The 14,764-nt window shown below is 41.2% G+C and overlaps 1 protein-coding gene across 3 annotated transcripts; it reads left to right on the top strand.

Annotated features, from left to right (window-relative positions):
• The first annotated feature begins 434 nt into the window (after positions 1–434).
• On the top strand, positions 435–14,523 carry YTHDF1 (YTH N6-methyladenosine RNA binding protein 1). 3 transcript variants are annotated; one of them, XR_001874892.1, is made up of 5 exons: positions 435–648; positions 1,033–1,057; positions 2,537–2,616; positions 6,691–12,195; positions 14,273–14,523. XR_001874892.1 is itself a non-coding variant. In XM_017815319.1 (5 exons), exons 1-5 carry the CDS (start codon positions 622–624, stop codon positions 14,297–14,299), a joined length of 1,683 nt encoding a protein of 560 aa, XP_017670808.1. In that variant the 5' UTR covers positions 435–621; the 3' UTR covers positions 14,300–14,523. The 3 variants fall into 3 exon arrangements, 2 of the variants coding, with proteins under 2 accessions (XP_017670808.1, XP_017670807.1); XM_017815319.1 differs by having other exon boundaries at positions 6,691–8,214; XM_017815318.1 differs by having other exon boundaries at positions 6,691–8,290.
• Positions 14,524–14,764: the final 241 nt, after the last annotated feature.

Below are 14,764 nucleotides of genomic sequence, written 5' to 3'. Positions count from 1 at the left end.
CTCATCGCCCTCAGTCCCCTCATCGCCCTCAGTCCCCTCATCGCCCTCAGTCCCCTCATCCCCCAGTCCCCACTCCCATCATCCCCTCAGCGCACTTATCCCCCTCAGTCCTCTCATCCCCTCGCCTCCCTCATTCCCCCCGTCCCCCTCAGCTCCCTCCGCCCCGCGCACGCGCAGAGCCGCCGCCGCCCCGCGCGCGCCTTCCCCCGCCATCGCCGGCCGTGCGCTCCCGGCGCGCCCCGCGCGCGCTCGGCGCTGACGTCACCGCAGCCCGGCGCCCGCCGCCATTGGAGTCGGCGGCCGCCGCTGCCCCCGCTCGGAGCGGCCCCAGGCCCGGCCCGCGGGCATGTGAGACACGGGGCGGCACCGCCCAGCACCGCCGAGCCGCGGCACCGCCGCCCCGCACCGCCGCGACCCCCGAGGAGCCGCCCCGAGCAGGCGCCAGGCGGCCCCTTTCCCTCCCCCTCGGCCCCGGCCCCTTCCCCGCCCGGCCGCCGCCTGAGGGGAGAGGAGGCGCCGCCGCCGCCCCTCGGCCCCGCCAGGCCCCGCAGCCCCGCGGCCCTGCCTCGCCCCCTCCCCGGCGCTCTCTCTGCTGAACCACGGCGGCCCTGTACATGAATTATGTCTGCCACAAGCGTTGACCCTCAGGTGAGTGAGCGGCAGGCCGGGGGGTTCCCGGGCCTGCGGCGGCTGGGAGGCCCCGGGAGGCTTTTCTTCCCCCTCCGGGCTGCTCTGGAGCTCGGTGGTTCTCAGCTTCCCCCGAGGGCACGGCGCGGTCCCGCCGCCTCCCCAGAGCCGGGGCCATTTCTCAGGGAGGCCGGTGCTGGGTGATACGTGGAACACGCTGCTCCAGCCCCGGCTCCAGCAAACCCCGAGATGTTGTTGGCAATTTTTATGAGCCTCTTCTCCGTCCTCGGGCGCTGTGCTCGTGTTTTGCAGTGACAATATGACAATATTTCTAAAATTAACTTTTTTTTTTTTAATTTCCCTTTCCTCCCCCCTCCCCCTTAATCATGTGCCGTGGCTTCCCAGAGACCGAAGGGACAGGATAATAAAGGTGAGGATCGTGCCGAGATCGCTTAAATTGTTACTGTAATAGATCAATTACACAGGTACCTGTTGGGGAGCAGAAATGTATCTCTCTTAATTTGTATGGAAAACATTTGGGAATGAGGGAATATGTGCTTTGTTTCCAAAATAAGGTAAACTGCCATTCATCCGAGCTTGCTTGCATCCCACTTAACGCTGCTAGTTTGCAGGGGGAAGGACTGTGTGTTGGTACTAAATAATGCTCCTCATTTCCTGAAGATAAAGCAGGTTCCTACATAAAGTCACAAGGATGTCTCTGTACAATATATATTTTTGCATACTTTTGCACCCTCTCTTCCTGCTCTGTGAATGCAGTTGTGTTGCTGCTCTGCTGTTGGCTGAGGTATTGACATAAGCCTACAAACTTAATAATTTAAGGAATTTTAAATAAAAGGTAGTTTTAACCTCAGGTGAGATAACAGGCTTTCTCATAACTCCTGTGCTTTATTTGAAGTTAAATTTAATAACAAGCCATCTGAGGAAATACCTTGATTGTTCCTGTGATTGCTAATAAGCATGTAACTGTTCAGGCTTAGAAACTAGTAATATTCAACTCATAAATGCATTTCAATAGATTTTAAACTGCCTTAAAAGTTCATTCCAGTTGCAGAAAGTTTGACACTGTTTGCTGTCTTTGAAAACACTCTTTTATCTCTACTCTTGTTTAAAAACTTTGCAGAAATATTTTGATAAATTCCTAAACTTTTTTTCCAAAAGTCCTATTTGGTGTAGTGTTGTATTTAGTTCAGCTGTTCTATGAAATAGGTAGATACAGCAACTATCATACAATGTATTTGACCTTGTTTTCTTAAATTTAAAGCAAACACAGGAAGTAATTTGGAGGGACCTAAGAGCAGTTTGGGGTTTGTATATCTTTCAGTAATGGGTTTTGAATGCTTTTCTTCAGACATTCATTTATGCTGAAGTAGGACTTTGATTATGGCAGATATCTCTGTTTTACAGATGAGAACGTTGAAACTTAAGTTTTCCTGAAAATATCAGGATATCAAAGCACTTACCAGTCATCATTTCATAATTAAATGTAACTTCACATCATCTTATTTTAACCAGCTTAAGCAGTGAATAACACGCTGGGAGAACTGTGAGTTTGAGTGTTCTAATTATGGACCAGAACAATAGATGTTGTTTCCCAATATTTTTTCACAAAATTCTTCTTAATAATTACTGTTTGTTCAGAGTTAATTCACATGAGTTTTCTACTCGCTCTCAACTATAGAATTTTTATTTTTTTTTTAATTTACTCAAACTTAGTTTTATAAGCAGTACTGTAAAGAGTTTTGTGGGAAAAATTGTCATCCCCTGGTCTTTTTACGAGTCTTCACGCTTTGAAGAAGAAATATGGCTTTTCAGAAAGCAGCACAGGGTGGAAGTCATTCCTGAAATGCTGCTCATGGTGTTATAATCTGTTGTAACCCTTTTCTTGTAGTACAAAATGGTTCGTTACATCAGAAGGACACAGTTCATGACAACGATTTTGAACCTTACCTTTCCGGGCAGTCAAATCAGGTTAGTGTATTTTTAACTTAGTTTTTTTTTTTTTCTCCTTAGGCATGCTGTTGGCACTCAATTCATAGGATTGTGTGGAGGGAGTAAATTCCTTAAATAGAAATGGAAAAAGAAATGACAGCATATTGTGTTACTTGGTGATACAACCAGCATTTGTGCTCCCAGAGCTAATATTACTCTGCATATCCAGATGGCCACAAGTGAAAATGAAGTTGATGCTCCAAGGAGTTGGAGCTGATTGCTCCTCACATTGCAGGTTATTGATAAGGCTGGACTGGGACAGGCTTGGATCTTACAGTTCTTTGATAGACAAGTTGCATGTGGGAGTCTTAAAGTTCTGCTTTTGGGCTCTCCTGATTTCAATTATTTATATAATCCTAGAAATTAATGTGGTTGAAGTTTGGTTTCGATGCTCTCTAGCTAGTCTGTAGAGTTGTCCCACTTTTTACACTTCAGCAAATGTTATTCTTTCGTGTCCTCTGGAATATCTTAAGAATTAAAGATATGTTACTTCAAAGTAAGGTACTGTAATGCAAACTCTCATTATAATGTACATTAAATTAACATCCATGACTTAAATATGATTATAATTGAAAATATCTTGTGACTGAGGTAATTTTTGACTTAACATTCAAATCATCAAGGTGAACAAACTGTAAAGAAACTGAAGAAGCAGAAAGTTTTCATTAAGTCTGAAATGCCATTTCAGAGAGAGACACTTCCCAGAACTACCTGATTATTTCTTGATGGAAAGGCTAAGTGTTACATTTTAGAAAGGAAATTCATAATTCATCCTGAAACTGATAGATGCCAGTGTTAATAATGATGACATCACTGAGCTCTCTTGCAGCATAGACACCTTCACCAGGCTTACACAAAAGTTAAATTAATTTAATGGGAAGCATTCCCTCTTCTGGAATTAACGTGCCATAGAAGGCATAAAAGCAGAAAATCTGTGGGGGGAAAAAAGGAAGTAAAATTTTATTTTTTAATGCAACATTAATTTTAAAATAAATTTAAGTTTTCACCTTCCTCTAGTTTTTTTAAATTCCTGTTCATCACATTTGTATGTAATTTCAACCAAGCTGTGTTTTCTAATGTGGAATGTGCTGAATGTTTAACACAGAAGAAAGGTAGAGCCATCTGTTACAGTTTAATTGTAGAAAACTTGTCTTTGCTGTCAACAAGCCCAGTTATTAGGTTTAAATAGAAAAATTGCTACGGCTGTTAGAATTTCCATAATTATAATAAAAGTTTTCTTTGTGGAAGTGTAGCTCCATTGAGCGATTTATTTCTGCTGCAGTGGGAAGTTGGCATGCTACAAGAAACAATTGTGTAGGTCCTCTTACAATTTTAAGTGAAAAGTGACAGTGGCATTAATTAGGACTGTGAGATTTTGTACAGAAGACAACCATGTTGCTGAACAAAGCTTTATTATCTGGTTACCCAGTCAGATTTATTCAGCCCTTAAAAATTACTGGAAAACACAAACAACTCAATAAAAGATTTGAAAACAGTTGGATATTTTAAAAAATACTTAAGAAATTAAAGCCCAAGCTGACACAACAATCTTTTTGACATCAGAGATCTCCTGTAAGTTGGTAATATTGTATTAATTTGGTCATTTCAAAACACAAATTAGTCTTTAAAATGAGCATGCTATAAAAGCACATAAAATATAATTGTATTCCATCCTTCTGTTGAAAATCGTGTCTGAGTAGTGCCTTCTTACCATAAAAGTTCTGGGCTCCAGGTAACAGTATTTAATGCAGGGATGTAAAGCACACTAAAAGCACTTTCAAGAGCAAAGGGAACTGAGTCAAATAGACTATTGATACACAAGCATCCTCCACCTAAAATCATTCAGAACCAAGAGATCAGTCATATGGAACTGGGAATCACTAGCAAGTAGCATCCTGTGAGGGAAAGGAGATTCCCTTCCTAATTAACAGAATGCTTGGGTTGATTTGTTGGTTTTGTTTGGTGGTGGTTTTGATAAAAAAAGTAGGGAAGGGTGCAGAAAGGTCAAGGATAAGTTTGTTGAAATAAATGTTCTGCTGTTGCAGGGAAGGACTTTTGACAGGGTTTCTTTTACACACTCTGGCATAAAGCCAGTCCAAATAGATTGAATGTTTGGTAAGGATGCCTGCTGAAACTTTCCTTTAATCTTGTTAGAATCCTTGTGGAGACTTCACAGGCTGTGTGACAGGAGGTGACAGCCACAGGAATTGTCTAGAATCCTTCAGCATAAATATTTTTAGGACAAAACACCTGCTTTTCTCTAGGCTTATTCTTTTTGGTCCTGAATTCTAAATCTGTAGAATATATGAACATAAGTATCTCAGAGAACTACTGATGTCTCCTCCCTTTCACCTGCATTTGTTTTTCATTTTTTCTCATAATAACACTTTAAAATATAACACACATCATTGTCAAAGTAAAGCCTTTCAGAAAAATGTTTTGATATGCTAAATATTGATTATTTTAGCTTGTGAGTCTCAGAAAATTCAGTGTATTTTAGAGGACCATCTCATAGGCAGCTGATTTCTGTAACTCTTGTTAATGATAGGATTTGCATGTAAATAAAGGCAGCATGAGCAGTGGCAGAGATCATTTTTTAAAATCAATAACATTGAATTTAGGCTGTTTAAATCTCAGAAGTGTTTGCAGTACCACGGGGAAGTCTTGGAGGCATATTATGGTATCCATCTGTGTATGGAATGTAAGGATACTGAATTACTCTGGCTTTGGGGTGTCATGGAAAGGACTTATTGAAAAATGAAGAGTAAAAGTGATTCTGTATCAGTTGGGTATTAAGCTTATCCTCAGCAAGGAGAGTTCTTTACTTCATTTTTTAAAAAAGCTGAGAAATAATCAGATTTTTGGAAAAATGACTGAAGTTCTGATGCAGCTTCACTAATTTTGCAGGTACTTTTTTTTTTTTTTCCAAGTTTGAAATCTCTCAGTTTGAAAGAAGAGTTTCCCTTCTTAAAATAGTCTTTATGAGTAAGGAAAGGCGAGCTACTGTTTGACTCATTAACAGGAGATGTTGACCTTCCCTCCCCCTCACTGGTAATTACAGTTAGAGTGTCACTTTGGAAGGTCTCCAGTACATATGCTGCAAGTTTATTTGAAGAGGAATAAAACCTACTTTAGAATATTCTGGCTTTGTTCTTTTGAATATGAGAATCATAGTGAACGTTTCAAAAATCAGGTGTCAGCAGAAGAGTTAGTTGGAAGGAAGGCTTTCTCAGCTTGGTTTAAAAACAGCTGAAAGGGAGGAAATTTCAGAGGAGGTCTCCTGGTTTTAACCATTCAGTCTCTGATTTCATGGAGTGGGAGAGATGGCCTGTTCGGAAGGACAGTCAGAAACACTCCTGCATAGTTGTAACTTTACTGAGGGATGAAGAGACTTACACAAAAGGCTGGACAGGGTCTTTCTCCCAGCAGTTTGGGTGGCATGTGTCATGTGCCATCTTTGCATGTGTTTGTCTGTGGTGCATCAGTCGCCTTAATCTCAGTTGGTGGTTCTTAGGTCTGCCTGTAGCAAACTTGGCCTGTGTGTGGTCTCGCTGTGCTCCTGTGTGTCACAAGTAGCCTTTACATGTTTTACCACTTGAGATGTGTTTTGCTTGTTGGAGACTGTTGGCCCCTCAAAACAACTCCATAATGAGGATTGTAATAATATGTGTTGTCATATTAAGCTAGTGTAGTCTAAAGCTCCTCTGGTGTAGCAGTGTAGAAATGCTGAATATCCTTAGTTCTGTGAGCTACAAATATAGCTAGTTAAGTTGCCTGGAATCCTTTGGGATATTAACTACTAAATAACCTTAAGTATTGTAACTAAGATTACATGGTTTCAAAATCTGTGAGCCAGTAGTTCTGGGGTATATTATAAATGCCGAGATATTCCATTTTAGCCCTGAATCTTTCTTGGAGTGTGAACTAAAATCTGTAATTAGGAATTACGTTACCTTGTCTCTTATTTTTCTTTTCTGTTTGGTGATGAACAGTGTTGTGGCTACCTATAAATGAAGGGTTTATTTATCTGGTGACTTTTTTTCTCTTTAACAGAACAGTAGCTATCCATCAATGACTGATCCTTATCTGTCCAGTTATTATCCACCATCTATTGGGTTCCCCTATTCTCTCAGTGAAGCACCATGGTCTACAGGAGGAGATCCTCCTATCCCTTATCTCACCACCTATGGACAGCTCAGTAATGGAGATCATCATTTTATGCACGATGCTGTTTTTGGACAGCCTGGGGGGCTGGGAAATAATATCTATCAACACCGGTTTAACTTTTTCCCTGAAAATCCTGCCTTCTCAGCTTGGGGAACAAGCGGGTCCCAAGGACAGCAGACTCAAAGTTCAGCATATGGGAGCAGTTACAGCTACCCACCCAGTTCACTGGGTGGTACCATTGTGGATGGACAAACAGGATTTCATAATGATACTTTAAATAAAGCTCCTGGGATGAACAGTATTGAACAGGGAATGGTTGGACTTAAGATTGGCGGAGATGTTACAACTTCTGCGGTGAAAACAGTAGGTTCTGTTGTTAACAGTGCCGGGATGACAGGTGCCCTCTCTGGTAATGGATCTAATGTAAACTTGCCAGTATCTAAACCAACCTCTTGGGCTGCTATTGCCAGTAAGCCTGCGAAACCACAGCCTAAAATGAAAACAAAAACTGGACCTGTAATCGGAGGAGCGTTGCCTCCTCCCCCTATAAAGCATAATATGGACATAGGTACTTGGGACAATAAGGGTCCTGTGGCAAAAGTTCCTGCCCCCCAACAGATACCTTCTCCTCAGTCTGTTCCACAGCCACAGCAACCAATTGTTCAGCCTGTTCCAACTCAGCCTCCTCCATTGACTCAGCCGCAGTATCAGGCCCCTCAGCAGCCACCCCAAAATCGCTGGGTGGCTCCTCGCAACAGAAACGCAGCTTTTGGCCAAAGTGGAGGAACTGGCACCGACAGCAGCTCAGCTGGCAGCACCCAGCCCAACCCTGTCCCCAGCGGAGAGTCCCATCCTGTCCTGGAAAAACTGAAAGCTGCTCACAGCTATAACCCTAAAGATTTCGAATGGAACCTTAAAAATGGACGCGTGTTCATAATAAAGAGCTATTCCGAGGATGATATTCATCGTTCCATTAAGTATTCTATTTGGTGTAGTACAGAACACGGCAACAAACGCCTGGACAGCGCTTTTCGGTCCATGAACAGCAAGGGTCCAGTCTACTTGCTGTTCAGTGTCAATGGCAGTGGACACTTCTGTGGAGTTGCAGAGATGAAATCACCTGTGGACTATGGCACCAGTGCGGGTGTCTGGTCTCAGGACAAGTGGAAGGGGAAATTTGATGTCAAGTGGATCTTTGTGAAGGATGTGCCCAACAACCAACTCCGACACATCAGGCTGGAGAACAATGACAACAAACCCGTTACAAACTCCCGTGATACACAGGAGGTGCCCTTAGAAAAAGCAAAACAAGTGCTTAAAATTATTGCTACTTACAAGCACACGACCTCCATCTTTGATGACTTTTCTCATTATGAAAAGCGCCAGGAAGAGGAGGAGGTGGTGCGGAAGGTAAACTTATTAAAAAATTTACTTTATACACAGATATGGGGAAAATGAAATGTGAAGGCTGCTATGGTGGAAAAATGTAAGTAGGAATTTGAAATGTTTTTAATATGTCTCAATGGTTTCATGTGTGTTTAACAACACAAAAAAAACTGATGCAAATCTGTCTGTGAAAAGTTTCGTAGCTGATGAGTTTCGAAGCAGAAACCTAAGCGCTAATGCAGGTAAAGGACTTGATGTCCAGTTTATTGGAGTTTGATTTATTTTTTTATCTTAAAATGGTTAATAAACTAGAAAGTAGTTTCTGTTTCAGAATTGGATTCTGACAGCGATTGCACTTAAGTTTTTTGCCTTAACTATGGGGTGTTTTAACACTGTTTGACTGGAACTGGGATATCAGAATTGATACCTGTACTGGTATTTGAAATTTGTACATCACCTTTAAAAGCAAGAAACCTGATTTTGTTTGTTCAGTTGATCTCTCTGGAAAAGAAAGAGTTGCATAAAATTGCTGGAATAGTGCTAGAAAGATTGCATTTCTGCTGCTGAAGTCACATGTATTATTTGGATAAATAAAGGTTTTCAGTTCCCAGGTTTAATCTGTCTACTAATTCTTGAAGTTTTGAGTGGAGCCTTAGTAAGAGAAGTTTGGGCAGTAAGTGGGAGAGTGTAGTAAAGATTTCCATACACTTTCATGGCTCTAAGTCTACCACGGGAGACCTCTGTCCCTCTCTATCCCATGACCTCAGCTTCAAGAATGCCTTTCTCTAATTAGGCACTCTGGAAGTAATGGCCTGACAAAATAAGAGGTGTTGGGGTGTGTAGTTACTACCTAAGTAAAACTTTAATTTGCTTGATGTTGATGGTGTTTCCCAGACCTTTTTTGTGTAGCATTGCAGGTACAGCATTTGTTTGACAGGTTTAGTTTAGTGCAGTTTGCACTTGCTTCAGGATGTTTTTAAAGCAAGGACGTAATGCATGTTCCTGCAGCTTAAATTTTAAGATTGCCTTTTTAAAGTTTTTATTGCCATTTAAAATTGCTTTAAACTGTCTTCATATAATGTACCCTTGAAGTATGAGAGGAAAAGAGTTCAGCATCTTAAAAACTTTTTAGCTGGACTTTTCCTGGCTGTGATAGATGTGCATAGCTGACCTCAGCACAGCAGGGAAGGACAGCTTAAAATTGGAAGTTTTTCTTGTGTACTCCCCATGGGGTTTCACAAGGTAAAACGTAAAAGCCTTTACTTGAACACTTCATTCCTTCAGTAGACAATCAGCAATTCAATATTTAATGCAACCTGTGTCTTGGAGAGGTTCTCTTTCATAGGAGAGAGTGTTGACTAAGGTGAGCTGGGTTCCTCTGTCCAGTGTTTATGGTGTAGAGGGGTGGGATTGGTTTGGGTTTTTAATAATGCTGAGTCTCCCTGGGATTTGCTGCCAAGTCTGGAGGGGAGAACAGTGTGTATGTTTAAGGAGTGAGAGTATGGGGAAAGTGAGAGTTCTGCTCTTGCACAGATAACTTGCTGGCCCGAGGAGGATCCTGGTGGTGGCATGCTGAACACTGAAATTCCTTGGCTTTGTAGTAGCTCAGAGTGCTGATCCCATTTTGGGTTCGTTTAATAAACACAACTAATTCCCACTTTCAGTTCAGGTGCTGAAACATATTCTTACCACATCACTGCTTGCTATACAACAGGATCATTTTTTCAAAATAACGCATTTTTCTTCCTCATTTAAAACCGAGGCTCTAGCTTGTATGACACAGTCACAAAATAAAATATGAAGTCTTAATTTAATATTTCTTAGATACCTCCGAATAGCTTAGAAAATGGGACACCAAAGTGAGGAAGGTAACAGTGCTAGAGAGGGAAAGCAGATCAGCAGGGAGGGAATGAAAACTAAGACGCTGCTTGTCAGGTTGCACTCTCTAAAACTTTTTCCTGGAAAGTCAGTATTTTTCGCCTTCATTGACTAAATGAATTTTAGAAGTTCAGCTGTTTATCAGAAGAGTTTTTTTCCAGGATGTACACACACACTTTAAGTTTTTATCATGGAGAAGTTTGTGCTATTGAAGTTAAAGCCTCACTGTTAAACAAAGTTAATGTTCCTCTCACAATAATTTTTGAAGACTCTCATTGCCAGCTAAGGTATCTTATGACCTAATTGACATTTCAGATGGTTGTTTGTATATGTGCCATCTTAATGGATTCTCAAATTACTGATTTTATTCAATATACTCTGTTTAAACTGCAAAATTAATTACTTGTTGAAATTCTGTGCCTCTGTTTCACCACTGTCATGATTCCAAAAGGCCAGAGATCTTAAAAATCTGCACGGGGAGCACTTGAATGCCACAATGTCATTCATACACAGATATTTCATAGGGAGCAACAGCATAATCAGTGCAGTGCACTGGCATTTCAGTTCTGTAGATGGTTCCAGTTTGTTGCTAACCAGCATTTCCATAGCTGATGTGCAGAGCCAGCCCCAGTGTGTGTGAGCTGAAGTGCTGCAGGAGCCTCTGTGTTAGTGCCCAGGGAGCAGGTGAGGGTTTGGCAGGTGCAGTGCTGGATGAAAGTCATTGAAGTGCCAAAGATCCATCACCGGTACCAGTACTGCGGTATCTGGAATTGAGGGAGGATTTGGTCATGCTGGGATGTAAGTCCAGCTTTTGATTTGCCATAGTAATAAAATATTTAAGCCCAGTCTTTTGACCCAGAACCTGGGAAAGGAGTAATGGAAGGATATTGGGGTCTGGAATGAAATAGCAAAACAGTGAGTGGCCTGAAATCTCTCCTGGCCCTCCCAGCCTTTTTCAGTCAGTTCCAGGGCTCTTACATTGTCCACAGAGGGCAACTTCCATGGTTAAACTCATGCTCTGAAAATGTAAAAAAGTTGTGACATATGAGAGCTTCTTCAAAAGAAAATAGAGTATAATGTGGTGTTAATTATTAACAGTCCCTAAAAACGTGCTTGCACAGTCTTAACGAAGTTAAGGTTATCTTCCGAAGTTAAAAAGCTTGTAAAGGCAATAAACTTGTTGTAGATTTTGGTAATTTTATTTGCATCTCATGGTAGGGCAGGTGACAGATCAGCTGTCAGCAGCTGGTCCTCACAGATCTGTGCCTAAGCACATGGTCACAGTTCCTGTACTGGGCTGCTGTGCTGTCACCTCTGATCTGGGTCGAGGCACCCAGCTATTCCAAGGTCTGCTCCTTGGAGCTTGAGCTGCATAGCCTCAGAAAGCTCCAAGATTACCAGTTCTCCTTTAGGTGATTAAATACTGAAGAGTGTTGACTGGTCCATGTTGGCACTTGGAAATACTCCTTCTCTTCTAGCACACTGTGATTCCTCTCAGTGAACTTTCTGTGAACACACTCATTGAAATAGGACTTTTAAGGATGGAATATTGTCCTTCCTCCAAAGCTCTAGCTAAAAAACATTTATAAGATTAATACCATGTTCCTGATATAAAGAAAACATTTATATTTTTGTGTCTGAAGATGAATACTTTGATCCTGTTGACTTTGACTAAGTTTAGTAGGAAGGGTGAAGATATTTTAGACTGAGGTGAAGAGAACAGAAGTTTGACAGGGACGAGTGTCTCCAAGATGGAAACTTCTGCAAGTTATGTGAAAACCCATTTTCCCTGTGTCTGAAGACCATATACATTAGTGTCACGAAGGAGAAATGCAACAGGAGCTCTCCTGTGAGATACTGGAGAATTCCACTGGAGAAGAGAAACTGTGAAGGCTCCGGATCTTCAGAACCAAAACGAACAAAGCTTTGTTAGTTGCTTACAAAACTGTTTGTTCTTGCTTGCAGTAGTGCTAAATAGCAGTAAGGAAGAGAATTTGAGAGTTAGAGCTTCTAAAAAGCAGCCATGCTCAGAAGCACGAAGAATTGTTGCATCAGTTTATGTGGTTTCAGACACTGGTAAAGAGGAAGACTCAGATTAGCCCCCAAGAGAGAAAGCAAAGCAGCAAGGTAGGAGGAACTGCTTGAGAACTTGCTCAGTAAATAGCGCTTTTTACTGAATTATAAAGCCTGAGCTGAGTTTCTGAATGCCATGAGCATACTTTCCAGGTACCAGGTAGAAGTCTCAGGTGCCAGCCTGTCTCTGTTTATGTGGGACTAGTGCATGAGAATGTAAACCTTCAATTTTTAAAGCAAGTCGAATTATGACGGTCAGCGGGTGACTACACAGGAAACTAAAACAAAGTTACGTAGGGTGGCAATGGGCAAGACTGGGCTGCTGAGCATGGTAGGGCAGTAGAGTTAAAGGGGCTGTGCCACCTTAGAAATGGAGGTAGGATGGAACAATTACTTTTTTTTTTTTTTGAAGCCTGAAAACGAGCTGATACGATTCAGTTCTAGATTCTTTCTAACTACCTTTTGTTTGAAATGTCAGGCAGACATAAGCTCCTTTTATTAAGAACATTCAACGTGTAATACGTTCTGATGCTTTGCCACTAAGAAATGTCTTTCATTGACAGTTCATCGTAGTCAGCAGTTAAAAGACAGGAGGAATATAGATTTTTAAAATTAATTCTACCACTTTACACAGTCTGTTTTGTTGATTTGGTAAAACAGTTTTGCTATTTCTTACTTCTACCTTAAATCATAGATTAAGAATTCATACTGGACCTTGTTGATTTAATTTTATTATGAATATTGAAATATTAATATTCTGCCTGGAGGCAGAAATCAATATATTCCGTTTTTTAAAATCTCTTCTGATTTTTATGCTGTGACCAGCTGAAGCAGCAAATGCAGTCTGTTACATTTATAATGTTTGGTATATTTGCAAATAAGCTTTATATCGCAACAGAAACAATTCTCAGAGGAATTTTATACAGAAGGATTCCACAAAACAAGTAGAATCTGAAGGCGTTAGTTTAGGAGTTGGCTGTTGTTGCTGCTTGGGCTAGTTCACAATTTTCTTGCTTGAAATAGGATTTGGTGCCATATTGATGCATTTGCAGAGCTGTGTCTTTCCATGCCAGTTCTGCACTGTACAGTCTGTTCTAGGCAGCGTTGGGATGGAGTGGGAAACGGGAAGGCTGGGCCCTTTCAGTCTGCCTTAGCTGGTGCCTTAGCTGGAGAATGCACAGGACTAAAGAATACAGCAGCATGGTTTTGTCCTGCTGTCTGTGGCATTTTCTGCAGCTTGTGGGGCTCCTGAAACAGTGAACAAGTCCCCCCTGGTTTTGTTCAGGCATTCTCAGTGTGTCTGTGTAATCCCTGTGCAGACACTGCTCCAAAGGCCTCCCTGTTTGCTGCTGGCAGAGCACAGGCTCCCTTAGCCAAGATTTACCTGCAGGTGCTGCATCCCTTAGATGGCCTTTTATCTGTTTTCAGGATTTGTGATTAGCAGAAACTTTGGAGAGAGGCTCAGAGATCCCCCCAGCTGCTGTACTGGAATGGTTTGGGACACTCTTGGGTGGTTCAGTCCAGCCGTGATGGGTTTTATCAGACCGTGCAAAAGCGCATAACTTGTCTTCTACCTGATATATTTTTTTCCCCCAACTTGTCAAGTATTTCCCAGTGCCTCCCAGAACAGTTGAGCAGACAGGAAGAATTAGGAACAGAATTTCTAGACAGCTCAAATCGCTGCTTTTACTGAGTGTGACTAAACTCCAAAGTCATTTGAGTGCTTCAAAATTACACCGGTTCTGTGGAGTTCACTAATCTGCCATCTGCTTTCTGCTCGTGTATTGGTTGTGCTACTACTGCAGTAGCTAAAATAATCCAGAAAGTAGAATATTGCAGATCCTGTTTCTCTTTAGGAGTGTTGTTATTTCATACCTTTCTCTCAGTGACCTTCATCTGCTGTTGGTTTGAAGTGGCTGTGCAGGTATTCATTCAGATGTTCCACTTGAGGCTGCACTTAAACATTAAGTTATCAAGTCCTTGGGCTTTTGGGTATAAACAATATATTTATAAAATGTAGCAGCATTGGTTTAAATATGTAATTATCTGGGATCACATTAGTGCTGTTAAAACTACTAAAAACTTTTTGCTTGTTCATTTGACTAAAATCTTAACTTTTTTCTCTTTGCAGGAACGTCAGAATCGAAACAAACAATAAGAATAAACATATACAGTTTGATATATATACTAGAACTGATATTAAATTCGACTATGAGAAACAAAATTAAGTATAACTGGTGCTGTATCCTGGCATCAGGACAAACTAAAGCTTTCAGCTCCAATATATCTTCTCGTGCAGGGGAAATTAAGTTGTCACATCTTTAAGTACATTGTAGTTTGTTTTTGCCCAAGTGGATCTGCATTAATTTGTATCTTTTTTTTTCTATGTAAAATTCTGTAGAAATCATTAATAAAGGTGTGTCTGTTTTTATTTTTTTAAGTTGATAAACAGTTATATTAACCTAATGTGGACCTATACATGAGCATACTAAAGTGTCAGTGCTTCCCAAAGACTTTATTTTGGCACGAATTATGTTCCTAGCCAGATATAGAGATTATGGAAAATACATGACAAATCTTCCTTTATCCTCCTCCCAAACCCTTTTCTTCATGGCGGAAGTAA

This window comes from Lepidothrix coronata, unplaced genomic scaffold (genome assembly GCF_001604755.1).
Source record: "Lepidothrix coronata isolate B3197 unplaced genomic scaffold, Lepidothrix_coronata-1.0 Scaffold49, whole genome shotgun sequence".
Taxonomy (NCBI): Eukaryota; Metazoa; Chordata; class Aves; order Passeriformes; family Pipridae; genus Lepidothrix; species Lepidothrix coronata.
Note: the sequence above shows the minus strand (reverse complement) of the source record. Positions and strands in the feature narration are given on the sequence as shown.

What these genes read in the sequence shown, in the direction of transcription:
- YTHDF1 (XM_017815318.1), top strand. Translation starts at nt 622, where the DNA reads ATGTCTGCCACAAGCGTTGACCCTCAG. An exon ending in CCACAAGCGTTGACCCTCAG is followed by an intron (nt 649 to 1,032) that starts GTGAGTGAGCGG and finishes GTGGCTTCCCAG; the next exon opens with AGACCGAAGGGACAGGATAA. An exon ending in GAAGGGACAGGATAATAAAG is followed by an intron (nt 1,058 to 2,536) that starts GTGAGGATCGTG and finishes CTTTTCTTGTAG; the next exon opens with TACAAAATGGTTCGTTACAT.